The sequence below is a fragment of the Leptodactylus fuscus genome, chromosome 2 (assembly GCF_031893055.1).
Source record: "Leptodactylus fuscus isolate aLepFus1 chromosome 2, aLepFus1.hap2, whole genome shotgun sequence".
In the NCBI taxonomy this organism is placed as follows: domain Eukaryota; kingdom Metazoa; phylum Chordata; class Amphibia; order Anura; family Leptodactylidae; genus Leptodactylus; species Leptodactylus fuscus.
The window spans coordinates 177,813,002-177,835,352 of NC_134266.1; the positions used below are offsets into that span (position 1 = coordinate 177,813,002).

The 22,351-nt window shown below is 43.6% G+C and overlaps 1 protein-coding gene across 2 annotated transcripts in view; it reads right to left on the bottom strand.

Annotated features, from left to right (window-relative positions):
- OCA2 (OCA2 melanosomal transmembrane protein) overlaps positions 1-22,351 on the bottom strand; it is a 226,507-nt gene that overhangs the window by 87,650 nt on the left and 116,506 nt on the right. For both annotated transcript variants that reach the window (XM_075265189.1, XM_075265188.1), the window contains 3 exons: positions 21,433-21,498; positions 16,750-16,806; positions 5,622-5,746 (listed from right to left, as the gene is read on the bottom strand). In XM_075265189.1, coding sequence (XP_075121290.1) covers positions 5,622-5,746; positions 16,750-16,806; positions 21,433-21,498 — 248 coding nt within the window. The remainder of the gene's footprint in view (positions 1-5,621; positions 5,747-16,749; positions 16,807-21,432; positions 21,499-22,351) is intronic.

Sequence of the window (22,351 nt, forward strand, 5' to 3'; positions counted from 1 at the left end):
CCTTATGTAGTACAAAATGTTGTCACTGAATTTTGGGACATACCCAAGTACATTTTAACATTAATATTTTACATATGCATAGAGATAGTTTTTACAGCAAAAATGCTAAAAATAATAACAGTTTTTGTTAAAATGGACTTAAAGAGAACCTGTCAGAGGGTTTTTTCTACCATAAACTGGCCCCATCTGTGCAGGATGAAGTAATTCATTTCCCTTTGGTGCCCCTCTGAAATCTTTCTGTTGCATCAAAGAAAAGTTATAGATGTATAAAGGGAGTCTATGACTGGGAGTCTGTCACTAAACACACCCATCCTGCATTCAGCTCATCCCCCCGGACAGTGTTATTTTCTCCTCCTAGTGTCAGTTGATTCTCCCACTGCCCAGGGGAATGAGCTGAATGCAAGATGGGATTATTTAGGGATGATGCAGAAGTGCTCAGCAATAGAAGAACACTCCCTCTGTGCTCCAAGATCCTCATTTGAATAAAGAATAAAAGTGCTTGTTCTATTCCATCTCTGGGGCTCTGAAACATAAGAAAGGTATTGTTTTGATTCTGCTAACAGCATTTACAGCACTATGGGAGCAGTTTAAAGTAGCAGGGGGCAGTAATAGACTCCATTTAAAAGTATAAAAAACATTGTCTGACAAATGGAGTATAAGGCATTGACACCTTTTCTATAGAAAAAAAGTGGCAGCTAGGTATTCTCCATTGAGTCTGAGTGCAAACCATCAGTTACCTTAAGGTAGTGGAATCCACAAAGTTGAGTTGCAGCTTTTCCACCACCAGCAACTTGGCCATATGGGAGTTCAGTTGACAGATACATGGATGACTAAACTTGTATATTTGTTTGCATTCAGTTATCAATGATGACTGATAATAGAACCAAATAGGCAGAGGACTGTTACAGTCAGCAGGATATATTTTAAAAAAAAAAAAAAAAAAACTAAATAACAATCCTGCAAAGCCCACTAAGCACTGAACCGCAGGGCGTACTGGTGTGAACAAGGCCCGACAGTTAACTTCACTGCCGGACTACTCCACCAACTAAAGTGCTTCTCTGATAACTTCTCACAGAATCTGCCACTGCAGAACAAAGCAGCTGCTAAATGCATACTAAAGTCTTAGTGGTTACTTTATGACTAGACAACACAACCAACAATGACTGTGTGCTCCCAGAAGCTTACTGGGCCACACCCACACCACAGCCGCCTGCTGTGGAGTACCACAGGTAACAGCCTGCCTAAATAAACTGACAGACTGTGAAACATATAACAGTGCTGGGCCAAACACACAGCCGAAGCACATGAACAATAGAGATTAAGGCTAGCTAGGTGGGAATTCCCTGGGCAATTCTAGGGACAATTCGGACTAAAGCCCTACCTAGCTAAAGCAGAACTCTGCCAAAATAATGTACACACTGACAAGCAGCATGTGGTATTTGAGTTTTTAGGCTAGAGCACCAAGCGTCCAAACCAGCCTCCTTAAATGAAGGGAAGGCGGGACCGATCAGCCTGCCAAGGTGCTCAAGCCAGATGCCGATAGGCTGACATCAATGTCAGTCAGCAGACCGACCACGCCTATCGGCTGCAAGGGGATTAATCCCATGCATGCTGGACTGAACAGTCACAGTGGAAGAGACCCTGATATCAAGGCTGCACCTACTGCACAGTTCTAACACGAACTAGGCCACTAAGGCAATAATATGCTGACATTTTTTGTTTTCTGTAGAATACTTTGCAGCAGCCTCCTCACTTATCAGCTGATTGATGATCACAGTTATCATGCATATGTGTAGTAAACAGAATCTACCAATCACAATGGATGGTTTCACTGCTAATCTACTCCCCTCTGTGCACAATGATTAACATTACATTCTGTTATTCAATCTATGACCTACAAGAACATCCAGGTCCTTCTCCATCAGTGAATCTCCAATCGTTATCCCCCCTTCCCCAGGACATTTGTTGCATGCAGATTATTTTTGCCCAGATGCATAACTTTACATTTATTCACATTGACGTTGGGATCACACCAGCGTTCGATCTCTGTTTTCAGGTTTCTGAAGAAGACGGAAACCTGTCATGCCGAGTCCGGCCGTGAGCGCCGGTGAGCATTTTATGCACTCCGTGGCGAAACTGGTTTTTTTTAAGCGGACACAGAGTACTGCATGTCCAACTCTGTGTCCGGTTTTAAAAAAACGGTTTCGCCATGAAAAGTATAAAACGTTCACTGGCGCACATGGCCGGAGACTTTTCAAGCCCATTCAAATGAATGGAATTGAAACATGCTGGCAGGTTTCTGTCTCCTGCCCCTGTTTTGTGCAGGAAACGGAAACCTGCTGAACGGAGTATGGGCGCAGATGTGAATGAGCCCTGAACCTCATTTGCAAAGTAGATGCCCAAACACTCAATCTATTCAAGTCTGCTTGTAAGCTATGCACATCCTCCATAGACTACTATTTTACTATATAGTTTAGTGTCAACTACAAAATTAGAGACAGTGCCATCAATCCTGTTTTATTTCCTACATAAATTAAGTAACAGCAGGCCCAGCACTGAGCTTTGAAGAACACCACTTATAACTGGACACAGTAGTGAGTAGAATTAACTGAACATAACTCTGGATATGAGTCATTCAATCCAGTTACAAACTATACTTTCCAAGCCAATGAACCTGATTTTAGCCATTGCATGCCTATGAGATGAAACTTAGTAAAAGTCATTCCCTCCACAAAAGCACAGATTTTTTTGGGGGTAGGGGCCACACGGTGGCTCAGTGGTTAGCACTGCAGCCTTGCAGCGCTGGAGTCCTGGTGTTCAAATCCCACCAAGGACAAAAAACCATCTGCAAGGAGTTTGTATGTTCTCCCCATGTTTGCATGGATTTCCATCCCAATATTCCAAAAAAGACATACTGAAAGGGAAAAATGTACATTGTGAGCTCTATGTGGGGCTCACAATCTACATTAAAAAAAAAAAAAAAGATTTTTTTGGGGGTATGTGGTGTCCAAAAATGAAACGTCAATTTTGGATATGAAATCCCAGGCTATTCAGCAGAGGCCTGTATCCACCAACACATCCAAGCTTTGCTAATTCCTGGGACTGGTGAATTACTACAGGCACTTTATAAAATAATTTTGACAAAACTCCATCTCCACTGTACAAAGTTGGCATTTCCCATGTGAAGACCATGAAGAGTGCTCTTGCCTAGATGAAAGAAGAGGACCAAAACATTAAGGCTGATTGAGAATGGTAGCGTACACTAGTAGGGGTGTTTATAAAAGCAGAGATACTATAGCGTGTTCAAATAGGAGCCGTTGGCAGTGGTATGGACAATGACAGAAAAGTTTGTGGATTATCATGGCAAATGCAGACTTTACACTAGTGCCTGACAATAATTCTCTTGTGCATCTCAATACTGCCATGCTGGGGGGCACTCAAGTAGCATTGGATGGCCTTACCTTAGAAAGTTCTCATTCAAGATGCAATTCTAGGTAGGGCGATTTCATAGCAGTGGGGGATCAACTCCCACTGCAAGTGATGGCTGAGGCAGGTAGGGCTCTGGATGGCTAGAACAATGCTCCAAGAAGCTTAAGGTCCACCCCCAGTGTACCAAGTGCCTTATTTGCATAAGATTTCAAAGTTGTTTTTCTCTAAAACCTCAAAATGTGATATACATAACAAAGGTATGTTGTTTTAACTGTTATGTGATATTTGACATGATGGTGGCTGGTGAGTATGCCTGGGGGAGGTGATTAACTCCTTTAAAGGAGTTATAGAATATACCTATTATAAATGACATATAAAACATGCATCAAGCAATGTAACATATTACTTTAATTGTTATGGCTACTAACTTTGAATATAAAGAAGTTTGCAGACTTTAATACACCCAGGATCCCAATTATATTTTCTGCATAAGATATCTTGGCTTGATATAAGTTTATACAGTAATAGTTGTCATGGAAATATTTTAACTAAGAAAAATACTGTAAAAATATAAGAATTCCAATTACAGCATTGATAGAATACTGGACATAGGGATGGAAACCAAAATAAAAACAAAGTAATAATTATCGTATTTGTTATATTTTTTTTAATCATACTAGCAAATATTAGAAGTACAAGAAATTACATTTTTACGTGGACGTAAGGAGACAAAATTATCAGCTCTCTCTCTGTATCCATCAATAACAGGATGTTGTGGTAAATGTAGTCTGACATTTGTTTTTCAAAGAATATAATCACAAAACAAAATAAAAGTAGTGAATGTGTTCCCTGGAGCAACAGCTCTCAGACGTCGCTTATCACTGATGTCTGAATGTTTGAACTGATTGAAATTATCCAGAAAGAAAGAACATTTTCCTTTAACCATCATGCGGGTGTATGTAAAAAAGCTCTAAGCTACAAAACTCTAGTGACCGTGCAACAAAATTTATGTATTGCTTTATGAACTTCCAAAATGAAAGATATAATCTATCTACAGAGAAAAGGACTAAATGTTTGCACACTGCCTCTAAAAGAAGTCTCAGGAATAAAGGATTACAGCCACTAAATATTGGAAACTGCAGTTATCCCTGGTGGCAACGATTACCCAGGAGTAGAAGGTCACCAATGTTTAACAATACTATCCCCAAGCACGAATGGTTTTTAAATATATTCTTTATTACATTTTAATTATAAAGAACTTTTATCTGAAGTTTAAAGAAATTTTTAATGCAAACATATGTGATAGCTTTAAGGGAATTTACATTTGACTAAGCAATTTCCTGAAAATGTCACATCTTTTGAGCTTAGCATAAAATACAATGCTGTAACACTGAGTTTTAAGAGTATATTATAGTGTATCAATGGATTGCGAATAGGTGAAAATTGTTTTTTGTTTTTGCTTTTTAAAAAATCATTTAGAGCTCTATTTAGTGAAACTTTTTAACAACATAATAAAAACAATTTAAAGAGGACGTGTCATGTCCTCAGGCACAGTTTTATATACTGCTAAAAAGCCGACAGTGTACTGAATTCAGTGCACTGTTGGATTTTCTGTTATGTGCCCCGGACATAACTGTCAGCTTTCCCATTATGTGCCCCTGGAGAAGAGATATTGGTGCATTTACCGAAAGGTCTTCACTGTCAGAAGAGCGTTCCTTACAGTCTAGCTGGGACTGCTCCTCCTGACAGTACTGTCCGTAGTGCTATACTGTCAGAGGGGGCGTTCCTTACCATCAGATATGACGCTGAGCGGTGAGGATGCCCCCCCCCCCCCCGACAGTACTCACCCATAGACTAGTACTGTCGGGGGGGGGGGGGGCATCCTCAACACTCAGCATCATGGCTGGGCAGTAAGGAACTCCCCCTCTGATAGTATAGCACTACGGACAGTACTGTCAGGAGGAGCAGTCCCAGCTAGACTGTAAGGAACGCTCTTCTGACAGTGAAGACCTTTCGGTAAATGCACCAATATCTCTTCTCCAGGGGCACATAATGGGAAAGCTGACAGTGCACAGAATTCAGCGCACTGTTGGCTTTCTAGCGGTACATAAAACCACATGTGCAGGAGGACATGAAAGGGCCTCTTAAAAACATCATAATTTTTGTGCATACAGCTATAACAAATACGGTACCTTATTGTCACTGGGGTGAAAAGAAGCATTGTGGTGACATTGTCCAAGAATGCAGAAAGAATGGCGGCAATAAGACACAGGATTATTATCATCGGCCACACTCTACCTCTAGACAGCTGGTAAGCCTATTGAAATAAAAACACAGAAATAAAATACAGCATAACAAATAAGTATGTAACAGTCTGGTATGTCAATATTTCAATAATTCATAATGTAAATACAAATATTTACAAGAAAACATTTCAAACAAGAATTACTCTGTGCATAAATTTTACATTCAAAAGAAAATTACTTTTATCTAGAAGGCACCTTGTAAAGGAAACATCTGAAATTTCAAAATATCAGTAGAGAAAGGTTAAACTATTGCCTAATTTTCCTAAAATATGCAAGGAAGGGGTCTTTGGATTTCACTTCAATCCAGCGAAAAAAGGGACTAAAGTATCCCCATCCTAACATATACACAGCAGCACTCCAGGCTGCTGGTTTTCTCTCCCCTTATCATCTCCATAGACTTTTATAGAAATTTGTAATCTAATACATATGACCTTTAGACTGTCCCGAGGTGGACAAAGCAGATACTTTAAGAGTGAAAGTCAGTAGGAGAATCATTTTATTAAGATGTCATTAGCTTACTTTCTCTCTGGCCGGTGACTCTCCCTATGCCAGAGGGAAATAAATTTTCTAACCATGATTTGAATCCCACATACAAAGAGGTAAAGGTGCCAAGCTTTTGGAACTTGTCTTAAATTCTGCATCAACAAATGTGTTACCCACTGTAAACATGCCCTACTTGTCAAATTGCTCTTTTGATTATAAGCATATCAGATTTTATCCCCTACTGTTGTGTGTTAGGAGACCTTGTAAAAAGTTTCCCAGGGAAAAAAAAAGCTAATTTGTCTACAGTTACACTGGAAATATTGATAACCTATAATCAAGAAGAATTATTACTATTAGATTGATTATATCCAATGCTCATACACCTAACAATTATCTGTGTATTTCTGTTCATGGTTACTGCAGTTCATCCCCGTACAAGAATGGGAGCTGAGCTGCTTTAACCATGCACAGTGTATATGCAGTGACCCAGAGCGGCCACTGATAGTGAGTTAGGGCCCTTGTGCGCCTGTGGCCAGTAGCTTACTCCTGGGCACTGCTCCCCAGCACCTCTGTGGCACCCCTGTCAGTATTTAGGCAGATGTATCTCTTTTATATAGGTTCTGATGTACTTTGCATTATAAATGTATTGTTATGTACTGTCACTTTAAGTTTCCTGTGTCTGCTAAACATGTGAGTTGTGAGCACCAATCCCTATCCAGTCCTCTCCCTGGGAGGAGCTTCCTTCCTCTCAGGCCTGCAGTCTAGGCCTAGAGTCTAGGGAAGGCAGACATACTTGCCACCAGCTCTTAGCTCCTGTGTAGGCCTCAAGCCTGAGGTCTAGGCCTACTTGTCTTCTCTGAAGTTGCAGTGACACTGCAGGTCTCAGCCGAGACCCCTGACAAGCTGAAATCCGGGTCTGGAAGATATAGCCCACCGGTACAGCTGGGCTGAAGTGCCTGCACCCCTGAAATCAACTCCTGCACCTTCTACCTCTCCAGACCGAGCCCCGCGAACTGCGGAAACTCTTCAAGGTCTCCTACCACCCTAAAGTATTGTGCATACTGTTTGCCAGGAGGGGCAACTACTTCAAGGACCCTCCTGCCTTGCTAGTGGCCTTTCATCGGTCCCCGAGCCACTGCACCCCGACATCACCAAACGTGAGTCTTTATCCGTAACGAGCCAAGTTACGAAGCCGCAGTTATCGTTGTCTCCCACAAGGGCTGGCCTGTCCTATCATCTACCTTCCTACTGTATTTGAACACCTTCACATTGCTGATAGCAACCGTCCTCCCAACTACTGCTAAGGGACATAAGGATTGGTGATCGGTGCCTCACTTAACTCTTCAGTGCCTGTACTGGACTTTGTCACATTGTACTGTGAACCTGCTGCTGCAAAGCACTGTAAGACTGTCGGTTTCTTCAGTAAATTTAACCTGTTCACCCTAACCCTGTGTGGTCGACTGTTATCCTGCACATCGCACCTGGGTGAATGGAAGAGTGGAAAGGGTTGTGGATAATCAGGGATACACCGGGACCCCACTCTGCCCAAACGTGACAACACTACATTGCCCGTTGCCCCTGGTTACCACAAGACCCCTTTTTCTGGCGTCACGAACAGGATTTGAACTTTGTGAAAATTGGGCCCCAATTTATTGCTGGACACTATACTCCATCAGCGCTACCCCTCCTGTGGACTACCAGCCATCTCAGAGTGAGTAACGAACTGTTGTGTATAAAGGGGTACTGTGCTTTTAAAACCGCCGCCATTGCTGTGTGGCCGGCGTGTCTGTGGACTGTATTGCCGCGGGCGCCAAAATCCTCAGGCTGCGCCAGAACCGCCCCCTGGATTGGCGCCAAAAGCCCCGGAGTGTCGCCGCCCCCTCCACAGACTGTGTACTTGCTTTCTGCTGACTCCTCCTCTTGTGGCCTCCGCTCCAGCCGCCATCTTGCTGAAGCCCTGGCCTTCCCCTCTAGTGTTGGGAGGCGTGCCTTCATCTCAGCCGGCCGCAGTGCACTCCTGGGAAAGGAGTAACGTCACGCCCAGCCGCGCAGTGAATAAGCCAGCAGCGCTGGTGAGAGGATGAAAGAGTGAATTGATTGACCACCCGGTGCAGTGCCACACTATCCTACTATCATGTCTGACGCGGACAATGCTCAATTAAATGTTATTCCTGATGATGGATCAGCTGCTGCAGCTACCGGAGTGAACTTTCTTCTGGGGGCTCCGCACCTACCCAGTTATCGGGGGGACCCCCACACTTTAACAGACTTTAAGGAACAAATACTCCGGGCTTTTCACTTGTTACCTTTATCCCCAGTGCAGCAGGTGAATGTACTTCTGGGCCAGCTGGAAGGAGTCGCCTTCCAAGAAGCTCGCTCCTGGCCCACAGCTGATAAAGACTCTGTTGAAAAGATCTTCACCCGGCTCAAGCGGGAATTTGAACCAAGATCTTCTACAGAGGTGAGACTGGGATTCTTCAATAGAAGACAACAACCAGGTGAGACATTGAGAGACTATGCCTTAGCCCTGCAAACTGCTTTCCGGGCTGTACAGCAAATTGATTCCATTAGTGCGGTTGAAGCTGATAAGATGCTCAAGGACAGATTTATTGAAGGCGTAGACTCCCGGCTAGTACAAAGCCAACTCCGCATGTTAGCGGTGCAGGATCAGGACGTTTCCTTTGCAGATTTCAAGTCGCTAGCCATCCAAGTCTTAGGGACCGAGTCACCTTACAGCCCCCTCCGGTACTCTCACCCTTCCAGCTTAGAAAGTGGACCGGTTGTCGCACCTACACCTCTGTTACCTGCCGCTCCAGCTGTTCCTGCTGTTACTCAGGCTGCCCAAGCTTCTACACCTGATCTGGTGGCCTGTCTGAAAGATTGCATGGACAGAATAGTTGAAAGTGCTGTTAAAAAATTAGAGGGACTGACAGTGCAAGCCGTGCCTCCCTCTAGGGAGCCTTCCCTGTCCCGCTCTTCCTCACCTGAGCCACGACAGTACTATCCACGTCCCAGGCGTCCTCCACCTGACAGGCCACCACCTGCTAATAGAACTGTTTGCTCTTATTGTAAGAAATTTGGCCACCATCGCAACCAATGCTTTCAGTTGAACGGGATGCCCCCGAGGCAGAGGACCAACCCTCGGGAGGAATATACAGAGGTCCCTCCAAGGCGCCCAAATTCATTGCGCCCTGTCCGTACATCACTGTCCGAATCAATGGAGTCCCATTTGAGGCCCTTATAGACACTGGCTCTCAAGTCACTACCCTAAAGAAGTTTGCTTATGTTCAACACTGGGACCTCAGAGACCTATCCAAAGACATTGGCAGCCAAGGATTTGATCTCTTAGCAAGTAACGGTCAGCCTATTCCTCAAGTGGGTTATTGGGAACCCACCATCCAGATTGGCGACTGCCGTCTCCCTCAGCAAGGTGTCATTGTCACAGGGGTAGAAGAAGAGGGCTCTGCTGCCTTAGTGCTAGGCATGAATGTCCTTAAGAACTGTTTTGATGAAATAATCAGTGCCTTGCACGTGTCTCTCTCCACTGCTTCTTCTTCCCACAGGAAAGCCATACAACACCATGTCAAGGTGCTGGTGGCACATCAACGGTTCGCTAACCGCAACGGAGAGATCTGCCGTGTCCGTATCCGGGACACTCACCCTGTGACTCTGTCTGCCAACTCTGAGACGATCGTCTGGTGCCACGCACGCCCCGGTGTAAAGAACGAAGATTATCAGGCTCTTCTGGAACCCATCCAGCTGGAGACTCAACCTCTGGTGAAAGCAGCACGCAGTCTTGTGACTGTCACCAACGGTAAGATACCAGTACGCCTCATCAACATGAGTGACACACCTGTGAGCCTTTACAAATTCACACCGGTCGGCCAATTGTGCCCTGCAGATATCCTTGCTGACACAGCTACGGCAAAACAACGGGCTGCTACCACCACACCTTACACAGATAGGACCAGCCCTTCACCCTGGTGGATGGAGCTTAACGTGGGGGACGCTAACACACCTCCAGAATACATCAATGGTGTCATCAACCTGGCCAAACGTCATCACCACGCTTTCAGCAAACACCCCTCTGATTATGGAAAGACCTCCTTAATTCAGCATCGCATCATCACTGGCGATCATCCTCCCATCAAAGAGAGGCACCGGCCTGTTCCTCCTGCAATGTACCAACCTGTCAAGCAGCTGTTGCGGGAAATGAAAGAGGCCAATGTCATCCGAGAAAGTCAGAGCCCCTGGGCCGCTCCTCTTGTGCTAGTCAAAAAGAAGGATGGGACTATCCGATTTTGTGTGGACTATAGAAAATTGAATGCTGTGACCCACAAAGATGCGTACCCTCTGCCACGTATAGAGGAATCCTTGACTGCACTGGGCTCTGCTGCTTACTTTTCCACTCTGGACTTGACAAGTGGCTACTGGCAGGTCCCCATGGCTCCGGAGGACCGCGAAAAGACTGCCTTTACTACTCCCATGGGCCTGTATGAGTTTAATAGCATGCCATTCGGGCTTTGCAACGCACCAGCCACCTTCCAGAGACTGATGGAGAGATGCTTAGGGCATGTGAACTTCCAACATGTGTTGCTCTACTTGGATGACGTCATCATCTATTCCAAGTCTTACAAAGACCATCTACACCACCTTGCTGAAGTGTTCCACGTGCTCACAGAGCACGGTCTCAAGATCAAACCCTCCAAGTGTCACCTCCTGAAACCTCGTGTCAATTACCTAGGCCATATCGTCAGCGCAGAAGGCGTATCACCTGACCCGGACAAAGTCTCCGCTGTCACGGATTGGAAGACACCCTCTACTGTCAAAGAAGTCAGAAGTTTTCTGGGTTTCGCTGGCTATTATCGCCGCTTCATCCCCCACTTCGCACAGATTGCTGAGCCTCTGACAGAACTGCTTCGGGGGTGCCCAAAAGAAAGTTACAACAGAAAGCTGCCAGTAGAGTGGTCCCAGAGACAAGAAACCGCCTTCCAGGCGCTGAAGGCCTTGCTCACCCAGCCTCCTATCCTAGCTTACCCGGACTACAGTCAACCCTTCCGGCTGTATACTGATGCTAGTTTCCAAGGACTTGGTGCTGTGCTGTCTCAGGTGCAAGACAACCGTGAAAGGGTGATCGGCTATGCCAGTCGAAGTCTCCGAGGAGCTGAGAAAAACGATAACAATTATAGCTCCTTCAAGCTCGAACTCCTGGCTCTTGTGTGGGCTATCACTGAAAAATTCAAGGACTATCTTGCTGCATCGTCCTTCGTAGTCTACACTGACAACAATCCCCTGGCGCACCTGAACACCGCACGGCTGGGTGCACTTGAACAAAGATGGGCCTCTAGGCTGGCGAACTACTCCTTCACTATAAAATATAGAAGCGGAAAGACGAACACAAACGCAGATGCCCTGTCACGACTCCAAAATGGAGAAGAGTCTGCTGTCCCAGATGAATGGGAAGAAGTCGAGATGCCGCCTTTCTATAACAGATTCGCCCAGCAAAACGTCATTACCGCTGCTGTAGAAGCAGAAACGTCACCATCTAACTCAATTGATCCTCTACAGGAACCTTCCAAGTGGCTGCTGATGCAGCAAGAGAGCCGCAGCCTAGGTGAGATACACGACTACCTGCTCACCGGAAGAACTCCTGTCCGCCTACGTCAATCTTGTCCAGACCTCGAACTCCTTCGTTTGTGGCGGCAAAGAAAGCGTCTCTTCCTCCAAAAGGGGCTGATCCTCCGAAACACCCTAGATCCAGTGTCCAACCAACGACTTCATCAAATTATTATCCCCAGGAGAGACGCCAACATGGTGCTGGATGCCTACCATGACCAGTCTGGTCACTTCGGGGTCTATAAGACCGAAGCTACAATCCGCCGCCGATTCTATTGGATTGGGATGAGATTCGACATCGAGAAGTGGTGCCAGGAGTGCACCGCCTGCAACTTGACCAAGGCAGGAAGAAGAGACCAGCGTGCACCCCTTCACCCCATCCAGACTCAAAGGCCTAACGAACTCGTTGCCCTGGACCATGTAAAATTGGCCCCTACTAGGGCTGGCTACTCCTATGCTCTCACAATGGTAGACCACTTCTCCAAATGGACTGCAGTTGTCCCTGTCAAAGACCTTACCGCCCGCACAACAGCTGCTGTCTTCTACCATGAGTACGTGAAGCACTATGGCTGCCCGGAGAAAGTCCTGACAGATCGTGGTTCTGCCTTCGAATCCCAGCTGTTCCAGGAGTTATGCCAGTACCATGAGTGCAAGAAGTTGCAGACAACTGCCTACCATCCCCAAGGCAATGGGCTGTGCGAAAAGGTTAACCAGGTGTTCATCAACATGCTGCGCACAGCCTCAGTGGCGAAACAACAAGAGTGGCCTAATCTCCTTGCTGAGCTGGTGGAAATCTATAACAACACCGTCCACTGTTCCACTGGCTTCACGCCCTTCTACCTGATGTTCGGGCGACAAGGACAACTCCCAAAAGACCGAGCTCTTGGGATACAGATACCCGACTCTACAAATCCCCTGCCAAGGGATGACTGGGTTACGGAACATCAGAGGAGAATAACAGAGGCACAAGAAATTGTTAATCTCCGAATGGAAGAAGCTCGCCGACGTCAGGAGGAAGATTTCAACCAGCGAGCGCATGCTGTTCCCCTCCAGATTGGAGACAAGGTCTGGCTGAAGAAGGAGCACCGTAGCCACAAGCTAGAACCTCTGTGGGAACCAGAACCATATATCCTCACAGCTGTGCCTTACCCTGATGTATGTGAGATCTTTAAAGAAGGAAGAGCTCCCCAAGTCGTTCACCGAAACCGGCTAAAGCCCTGTCACAGGGAAGAACTGTACATTGCACCAGTGCTGCCACCGAGTGAAGCTCCTATCAGGTACCCTCTCCCTCCTCCTGAGGTACCTCCTCCTCATCCTCCTTCTACCACCTTCAGAACTATCATTCCCATCAGTGAGCTGTGTCAGGAAACCCCTTTTCTCCTGACAGGGTACTACCCATCTGTTCTACAGCCTGCAGCCATGCCTCCAGCTGCACCAACCTTGCCAGCTACACAACCACTTCTGCCTGCTGCAGAACCTCACGGACTTCCCCCTGCTGCCGAGATTGCTCTCAGGAGGTCTGAGAGAAGCACAAGAGGTGTGCCTCCTGCCCGTTACAAGGATTAAATTCTTTATCTCCTGCACGGACTCTAATGCATCTGAGCCTGCAAAGACTTGCCCTTGTTATGGACTGTTTCTTTGTTATGCAACGTTTAAGCTGTGTGCCTGGCTCTGCCATGAACGTTATACATCTACTGACCTTGCCCCTTTTACATGGACTCTAAAGACTATGAGCCCCCTTGGATCGGCACTTTGATTTTTATGCTTTTATGTATTTTTCTATTGTTTACACATCTATGCCAATAGGTATATTTTTGATATTTAAGGATGTATACCTTGTTTGCACTACAACTGTTTACATGTATTGGAGTGCCTAACTTCTTCCCTCCTCAGGTTCTCTTAGGCCTAGCCTGCAGGACCCCTAGGGGCCTGATGGTTGCAGTAAATCCTGAGCCGAGGTGACCCAGAACCCCTGCCTTCTAGTTTGGGGACTAGACTGTCCACCAGTCGCCCTCGAGCCCTGCGCCGAGGCCGGCTTTTGTTAAAGCCCGGGGGTGTGCAGTGACCCAGAGCGGCCACTGATAGTGAGTTAGGGCCCTTGTGCGCCTGTGGCCAGTAGCTTACTCCTGGGCACTGCTCCCCAGCACCTCTGTGGCACCCCTGTCAGTATTTAGGCAGATGTATCTCTCTTTTATATAGGTTCTGATGTACTTTGCATTATAAATGTATTGTTATGTACTGTCACTTTAAGTTTCCTGTGTCTGCTAAACATGTGAGTTGTGAGCACCAATCCCTATCCAGTCCTCTCCCTGGGAGGAGCTTCCTTCCTCTCAGGCCTGCAGTCTAGGCCTAGAGTCTAGGGAAGGCAGACATACCTGCCACCAGCTCTTAGCTCCTGTGTAGGCCTCAAGCCTGAGGTCTAGGCCTACTTGTCTTCTCTGAAGTTGCAGTGACACTGCAGGTCTCAGCCGAGACCCCTGACAAGCTGAAATCCGGGTCTGGAAGATATAGCCCGCCGGTACAGCTGGGCTGAAGTGCCTGCACCCCTGAAATCAACTCCTGCACCTTCTACCTCTCCAGACCGAGCCCCGCGAACTGCGGAAACTCTTCAAGGTCTCCTACCTCCCTAAAGTATTGTGCATACTGTTTGCCAGGAGGGGCAACTACTTCAAGGACCCTCCTGCCTTGCTAGTGGCCTTTCATCGGTCCCCGAGCCACTGCACCCCGACATCACCAAACGTGAGTCTTTATCCGTAACGAGCCAAGTTACGAAGCCGCAGTTATCGTTGTCTCCCACAAGGGCTGGCCTGTCCTATCATCTACCTTCCTACTGTATTTGAACACCTTCACATTGCTGATAGCAACCGTCCTCCCAACTACTGCTAAGGGACATAAGGATTGGTGATCGGTGCCTCACTTAACTCTTCAGTGCCTGTACTGGACTTTGTCACATTGTACTGTGAACCTGCTGCTGCAAAGCACTGTAAGACTGTCGGTTTCTTCAGTAAATTTAACCTGTTCACCCTAACCCTGTGTGGTCGACTGTTATCCTGCACATCGCACCTGGGTGAATGGAAGAGTGGAAAGGGTTGTGGATAATCAGGGATACACCGGGACCCCACTCTGCCCAAACGTGACAACACTACATTGCCCGTTGCCCCTGGTTACCACATATACAGCCGTCTGCTTCCAGTTCCATACAGTGTGATAGTTTCAGCAGCCACAGCTCCTGATATATCATTGGTGAGAATACCAATATCTACATCTGGAAAACCCTTAATTACAATAACTATTTGGGGTTTTTGGGGCTTTCAAAAAGTGTAGACATTAAATTTCATTGGGAAAAAAAGCACCACAAGTTGCACAGCTTTTACCATTTTTGTAATAACATAATAAAAAAAAATGTAGGTCCAGTTGACCTAAAGAACTTATCATCACGTCCACCAACTCTGCACCTGTACTATTCCACTGATTCTGGTGCCTGTTGATTTTTTTCTTATAGCCCCCACCATCCCGGAACAATAAATGTTGTTAGAGAACTCAATTCACTAATTAAATGGTCAAGTGGGTAATCCTGGGCTGAAGAAAATAGCCAGGGAAAGTGCACTTGACAGTAGGGAGCCTACTGAACATACTGACGGATGAAACTAACAGAAATGATTGCTGTAGAATGATAGAGGAAAAATTCCAGCTGTGCCTGAATCAGTAGAGCAGCACCTATTAAATGATAGAAGGAGATGGAGTTGTTGGAGGTGATGAAAGATCCTTTTTAACCCCTTTCCAACATCCGCCATACTAGTACAGTGGATGTCGGGTGTTTAAATATGGCGGCCACCTGACTCCCAAGTGTTTTATACAGTACAAACCTGGCGCTAATACCAACGATCAGTGCCCGCACTGATAGGGAGCATTAACCCTCTGGCATTAACTCATTATAGTCTATGGGGTCCTCGGGTATTTGTGGGTAACCTCTGCTTTAGCAGACAGGTTCTCCATAGTTTGGGTTCCCTGGTGGACTCGAACAAAAGAGAGCCCCGGTCAGGATCTCTTTGTACCCAGGACTTTCACTGAAACAAAGGAGCATCTTCAACTTTTAGAGGAAAGAAAGTTTCTGTATGGACATAAAAGGAGATTTTTTTTTTTTTACTATAGATTATAGAACTTATAGAACTATTATAGATTATTATAGAACTATTATAGATTATAGAACTCTGTGGCAGAAGAAGCTGAAATGGGAAATTGTCTAAAAGAACAGTGGAAGCATTGCTTTCAGATCAGAAATATTACAGGTTATAGTTATTTACATGTATTGTATCCACAATTTGTGGCCTCATCCTCATTCCTCGTTTTTAGAGAACCTAAATTCAGAGGGCAAAAACATGAGGGGTCTAAAGAAAAACTCAGAATTTATGATTTAACTAGTTGTGTAAGGTATCCTTGAATTCCTATTGATAAGAGGACTTAATGATCAGGGCTTCTGTGGTTTTGCAATAGTTGCGGTACATAGGGAAATATTAAATTACTACAGGTAAAAAAAATGCGTATGTTAGGGTGTAAGGTTCAGATGTCTCAAGATTATGCTACACATGTAATGCTATATATAGCCATTTTTATTAGAATATATTTTATAAACTAGTATGCTTTACATAATATCAGGTAAAGCCACCTAGTTAATTACTTTGCTGTCTGTTGCAGATTTTTCCTAATACTCAAAACCCCGGATTTGTTGCTCAAGACTTTTCAATATAAATACCCACTGAGAATGGGATCAGAAACAGACGACGGTATTGTCTGTACCAACTATTCTATACTTTCGAAATTGAGGTCCACTGCTTTCATGTTTTTATGGTAGTGTAAAAATAACCTTAATAAATTGTTGTTTTAACTTGTCTACCATGTTCAACCATGTTCTTACCTTTACAGCACAGTAGTCAAAGAATCCAGTTTCTGAGAATATGGCCACCAATATCATCTGGAGAAAAGAAAAATAGGATACTTCACACCTAGGTACACAATAATCATAACACTTTGCTTTCAATTTGCCTATAAAGACTGTAAAAATGGTGTAAAAATAAAATTTTTCTTTGATTCAACAAAATCTCCTTCATTTTCAGTGGCTGACATCACAATGTGTTTCCTCACTCAGGATACCTTTATTAGGCAGAACATAGGCACTTATAAAGAGCAGCTCACTTTTTTTTTCATTTTATGTAAATTGTGAGTCCCATATAGGGATGCACATTTTTATTCCTACCTGTATGTCTTTGTAGAATGAAAGGAAATTCACATAAACATGGGAAGGACATACAAACTCCTTGCAGATGTTGTTTCTGGTGGGATTCAAACCCAGGACTATAGCACTGCAAGGCTGCAGTGCTTACCACTGAGCCAGCGTGCTGCACCCAAGAGCAGTTCACTTTTGAGCAGATCTTTCTGACCATACATTTAATGATCATCCATCCATTTCAATAGTTGGCTTGTACCAGAAGCTGATCAACTTGTATGACAAGATGATCAGCTATGGTTATTGGTAAAAGGTTGTCCTGCAGCAACCAGCTAACCACCAGGCTAACTTCTATTTTACTCCTTAGTTTCTCAAACATACATCAATAGCTAGAGTAAGAAAGATATCAAATATTTTAATTTATTTGACTTGACAGAAAGTTCACCAGTTGATGAATTTCAAACTTTAAAAGAAACCATAATGTGAAGATATAAATGGTTTAAAGCATAAACACTGACATGTAAATTAACCAGTATAGTCACGGTTGGGGGAGGGGCGGCTTCAACTTATGTTGTCCCCTTGCTAATGACACCTCATGGGTTTCATGCCTCAGTGCAGTAAACTTTACATTGACTTTGAAGTATGCTACATATATACATAATACTATAAGAAATAACATCCATGTTATGGCTACTTTATTCTTGTATTTAGTGGCTGCTAAATAGGACATAGAATATAGATATTAAACATTAATTAATTAGAAATTTGTTGTTGAATTTGTAATTTTCAGATAAAAAATAAAAGCGCTTAAGAAAGCTGATGGAAAAGGAAAATTAAATAAAAAGACAATTACTGTACACCTAACTTTCAACTGACCGTGACACTTCCATCTGGCACATAGTTGTTCTGTTATTAGACTATTAATCATCTAGAATGTGATTTATACAACAGGTTTCTCTAACTAGGAATGCCAAATTGTATGTGAGCTATATCCAGACTGGCTGTAAATAAAGGGAGTCTGTCAATAGTAAATTGGTAATAAGGCTAATCACAGCACCTTGTACGGGAGTTACTTGCTGCATCTTTATTGTTGCTCTGGTTTACCATCAAACTTGTTGCAATAAAATAGCATCTAGTTACCATTACTGTGATATTGCATTATACATGGTAAGCCGTGTGCATGGACATGGACATAAAATGCCTTGTGCAGGATGACACTGGATACAGTGGCTAGAAAGAGTCTGAGATACTGTCAATATAAAGTGAGAGATTTGTGCCGCATCCATAAAGTTATAGTGCACCACAATAAGATAGTTGGGTCATGTAAGAGAAGGGTCCGTCAAGTCTGCATTCACATGCCCCCCACCCCCCTCCCAAGAGAAGCCTAGAGCGAACAGGAACAAGAGAAGGTTGTGCTAAGGAAAGCACCGGTTTACTGTGTCTAAGTAAGTCAATGGCAGTAAGTAGTACTCAATATTAATGTGTGCCACCTGAGAACCTAGGGCCAAAGAGGAACAATAAAGCTGAGTTCAGAGGGAGTTTTCTCTAGAGGATTTTGGGTAGGAAAAAATCCGCCTCAGAAATTCATCAAGCGTTTTTTTGACGCGTTTTTGTAAGTGTTTTTTGGAAGCGATTTTTTTTTTCCACCAGCCCATTTTTTGGGATGTGGCCATGGAAATGTGATGTAATGTAATGTAAATCCGGCTCGGTTTGGGGCGTGTTTTTAGCGTCAAAAACCGCGTGCAATAACTGCAACGCAGATTTTCTGCCTCCCACTGGCTTTTTCAGGTGGAATTCGCCTGAAGAAAGGTCAGGTCACGTCTCTTTTTCCCTAGCAGCAAAAAAACTGCTAGCGGAAAGAAAAAGTTAGCCGATCCTATAGAACTCAATTGGGAGGCGTTTTTTAGAGGCGGATTTTGACGCAGAATCCACCTCAAAATCCGGATCAAAAAACCATGTGTGAATTCAGCTTAAAACTACACCCTGAGTTGGAGTCTGTCTGTGAATAAAGCATACATACAGTAACTAACAAATTTGGTGGAATTTAAAGGAGTTTTATTACAGAGGAGGACTTTCTGGTAAAATGCCATTTTAATTAAAATTCTAGATTAATAATAGTAAGACTCATAGTAAGAATAAAACACATGCAAGTCCTATACTATAGTTAAAGTAACAATATCGCTTAATGTTTGGTGCAGTTTTTGTTTTGAAAGCATCATCGAAATGCCTTACCCTTTTCTGAAATACCACTAAACTTGTAAAATGTCATATTGTTTAAATGTAACTACCAGGATTCTACCATAAATACACATAAAGCCGATAGAAAGAACTTATGAACAATACAATATATAAGGTCACAAAGTTCTATAGAAGCTTTTTAAAATACTATAGCATTTAAAATTCAGTTTACCTAACAAGTAGGAAGATTACAAGTATGTGTTATACGGAGCAGAGTCATGGTTTATTATTTTAGATATCATTAGATTTTAACTTTTAACCCTTAGTCCACATTCACACAGCTGAGTGTGGTTCCAATGTGGTGCCGAGTTTGAAGCAGGATGACACTCTGAGTGATATTTGGGCATATTCCATTATGCATTCACGTCCACTCTGTTCTGATGACATGGAGCCAAATAGAACCTGCTCTATAGCCATCTATGTCAACTGAACTGAATGGATACATGGACTTTTTCCCCCATTTTTTCAGCAACATGTTCAGAAAGCCAGAATTTACTTTTTTCAGTTTTGGGGGACTTAATTTTATCAAAATTTTTTTTACATTTTAAACGTTTTTAAAAATATTTTTGTCCCAGGAGTGGACATGTGTTCCTCTGCATGCTGATAAAGTACCTTGTACTCAGTGGTGTAACTAAAGTCTTGTGGGCTCGTGTGCAAACTTTTATCTAGGGCCCCCTAGCCCTTTCATAGCAAAAATTCTTGATAGTGGCAGTTACAGGCACTGAAGCAATATCTCAGATACTTGAAAGAGATACAGCTTTAGTACCCACAACTTCAGTTATCAAGAATACAATGGGTGAGTAAGCAGCGCAGTGCTGGGCATGTAAACAATACTGGGACAGTATAACGTGCTCCACAGGGGCCCCCAAACAGTATTACGTGCTCCATAGTGGCCCCAAACAGTATTATGTGCCCACAATGGCCCCCAAACAGTATTACGTGCTCCACTGTGGCCCCCACACAGTATTATGTGCTCCATTATGACCTCTACACAGTATTACATGCTCCACTGTGGTCCCCACAAAGTATTTTGTGCTCCACTGTGGACCCCACACAGTATTATATGATCCACAGTAACTCTAACACAGAATAATATGCTCACAATGGTCCCCACATAGTATTATGTGCTCACAGTGCCCCCCGAACCTGAACCCCCAACCTCCCCTCTTGCTCACACACAGCCCAGTCAGGCCCCATTTCCATTAACAATATGTATAGCGGTCGGAGAACAAGGCTTTCTCCAACATCCATGGTCCGGGGCCCCGGCCAGCTCAAGCTGGCCGCAGGCCCTATAACCTTTGGGTCCAGTCACGATCGGACTCCCTGCGACCACAATTAATATACCACTGCTTGTACTGCAATGTATTCAGGCTCTCAACACAAACATTGACAGACATTTTGTTAGAATTGATCTGCAGAGAGACTAAGAAAGTATTGTCCAAGTGATATTCAGATGAGGCATCATAGGACTGATAGCAAAACACAGAGAAAGAAAGCAGATTAAGTAAAAATCAAGATAGAGTCTGAACATAAGCATATAGGAGGCTGCACTGCAAGAAGTTACATACACTTAAAAGAAGGAAGCGCAGAGTGTGATAGACAGTCAGGGTGTGGGGAGTGCCAGTGATGAAAAGCTGTGTTTCTGCTATATGTAATCTTCAATAGAAAATAATTTGGTTTTAGTCTAATCTATGTGTTCATCACATTTTCCATACATGGCAAAATTGGACAAATGAGCTTTTGGTTTTCCCACATACATGCCTGAAAAAAGAACAAAAACTGCCCATATTAAATACAGACACTATGGGCTAATTTGTATCATTACATGGTTAAAAGCTACATAATATACATGATAGGGTGCTAATGCATTGTTGGGTGCTAGAATGGTAACAAACGTAGGCAGAACATGTCATGCCCCCTACTGGTTGCTGTGCTTGTATCAGTTCTGGAAACATCTTTTACTAGACAGTGTAAATTAGCAGTGAACTACATAAGATTTCACAGCACATATCTAGAATTATGTCAATTACATTCTTCTCTTTATTGGAATCAGACAATCCAAAGTTTGTAGAATGCAGGAATATTACCAATGAATGAAAACAAGCTGCTTGTTAAAAATTACAGATGAATAATTACCATTCCAAACAGAAGTGCCAGCGTCTCATAATCTATCCACTCCACTACCTTCACCAAGCTTGGTCTCTACAATTAGAGGACAGAACAATGTATTCAATAAAACTGTTAATTACCCATATAATGATTAGCTGCACAAAATATACACTCCATTTAATAATAAACTATTCAAATATGAATTAATGAATGGAAATTAACATTAATGAACATAATTTTCCTATGCTGCATGTTCACGGCCATTTATAGCCTAATTTCTTCCTTTGTGTATTTCTCACTCTAATGCCTTCTCATTATTTAGACATATTAAAGACCCCTGTTTTACTGTGAGCCGTCAACAAGTAACATAAGATTGAGATTAGAAGTATTAATGGCCGTTTCCACACATGCCATAAGACAGAAGTCTACAGTATATGCTCTGTTCTGAATTATTCAGTCCGCATTAATAATACCTATTCTATACCTTCTACTTACATAATATACTGACTCCTTTACTGATATAATAATGAATTGGTTGGTACAGTGGGGACATCACCTTTGCTCTCATTGCAGTAAAGATCTACCTCCTTGCCATGACTGACAGCCAGACATTGTAAATGTCAATCATAGCAAGGCTGAAGGGACTGGATGCCAGAAGACATAGCTCCTTGGTGCAATGAGTACAATGATGATGATGTTATTTCACCAAACAGTTCAATAGGGTATGAGGAAAAGTAAAGGCAATAGCTCATCAATCTCATCAATCTCAATGGAGGCTCCAATTGGGGCGTTATTTTTTGTACATAAGCACCAACTATGTGACTGCTAATAGTTCAATGTACACTGTTCTAGTGACAGACTGCTTTAAATGTGCCCCAGTATGCACACAGACCGTCTCACTCAAGATAGTCGTATGTGTCATTATGAGTATGTTTGTACTCTATAT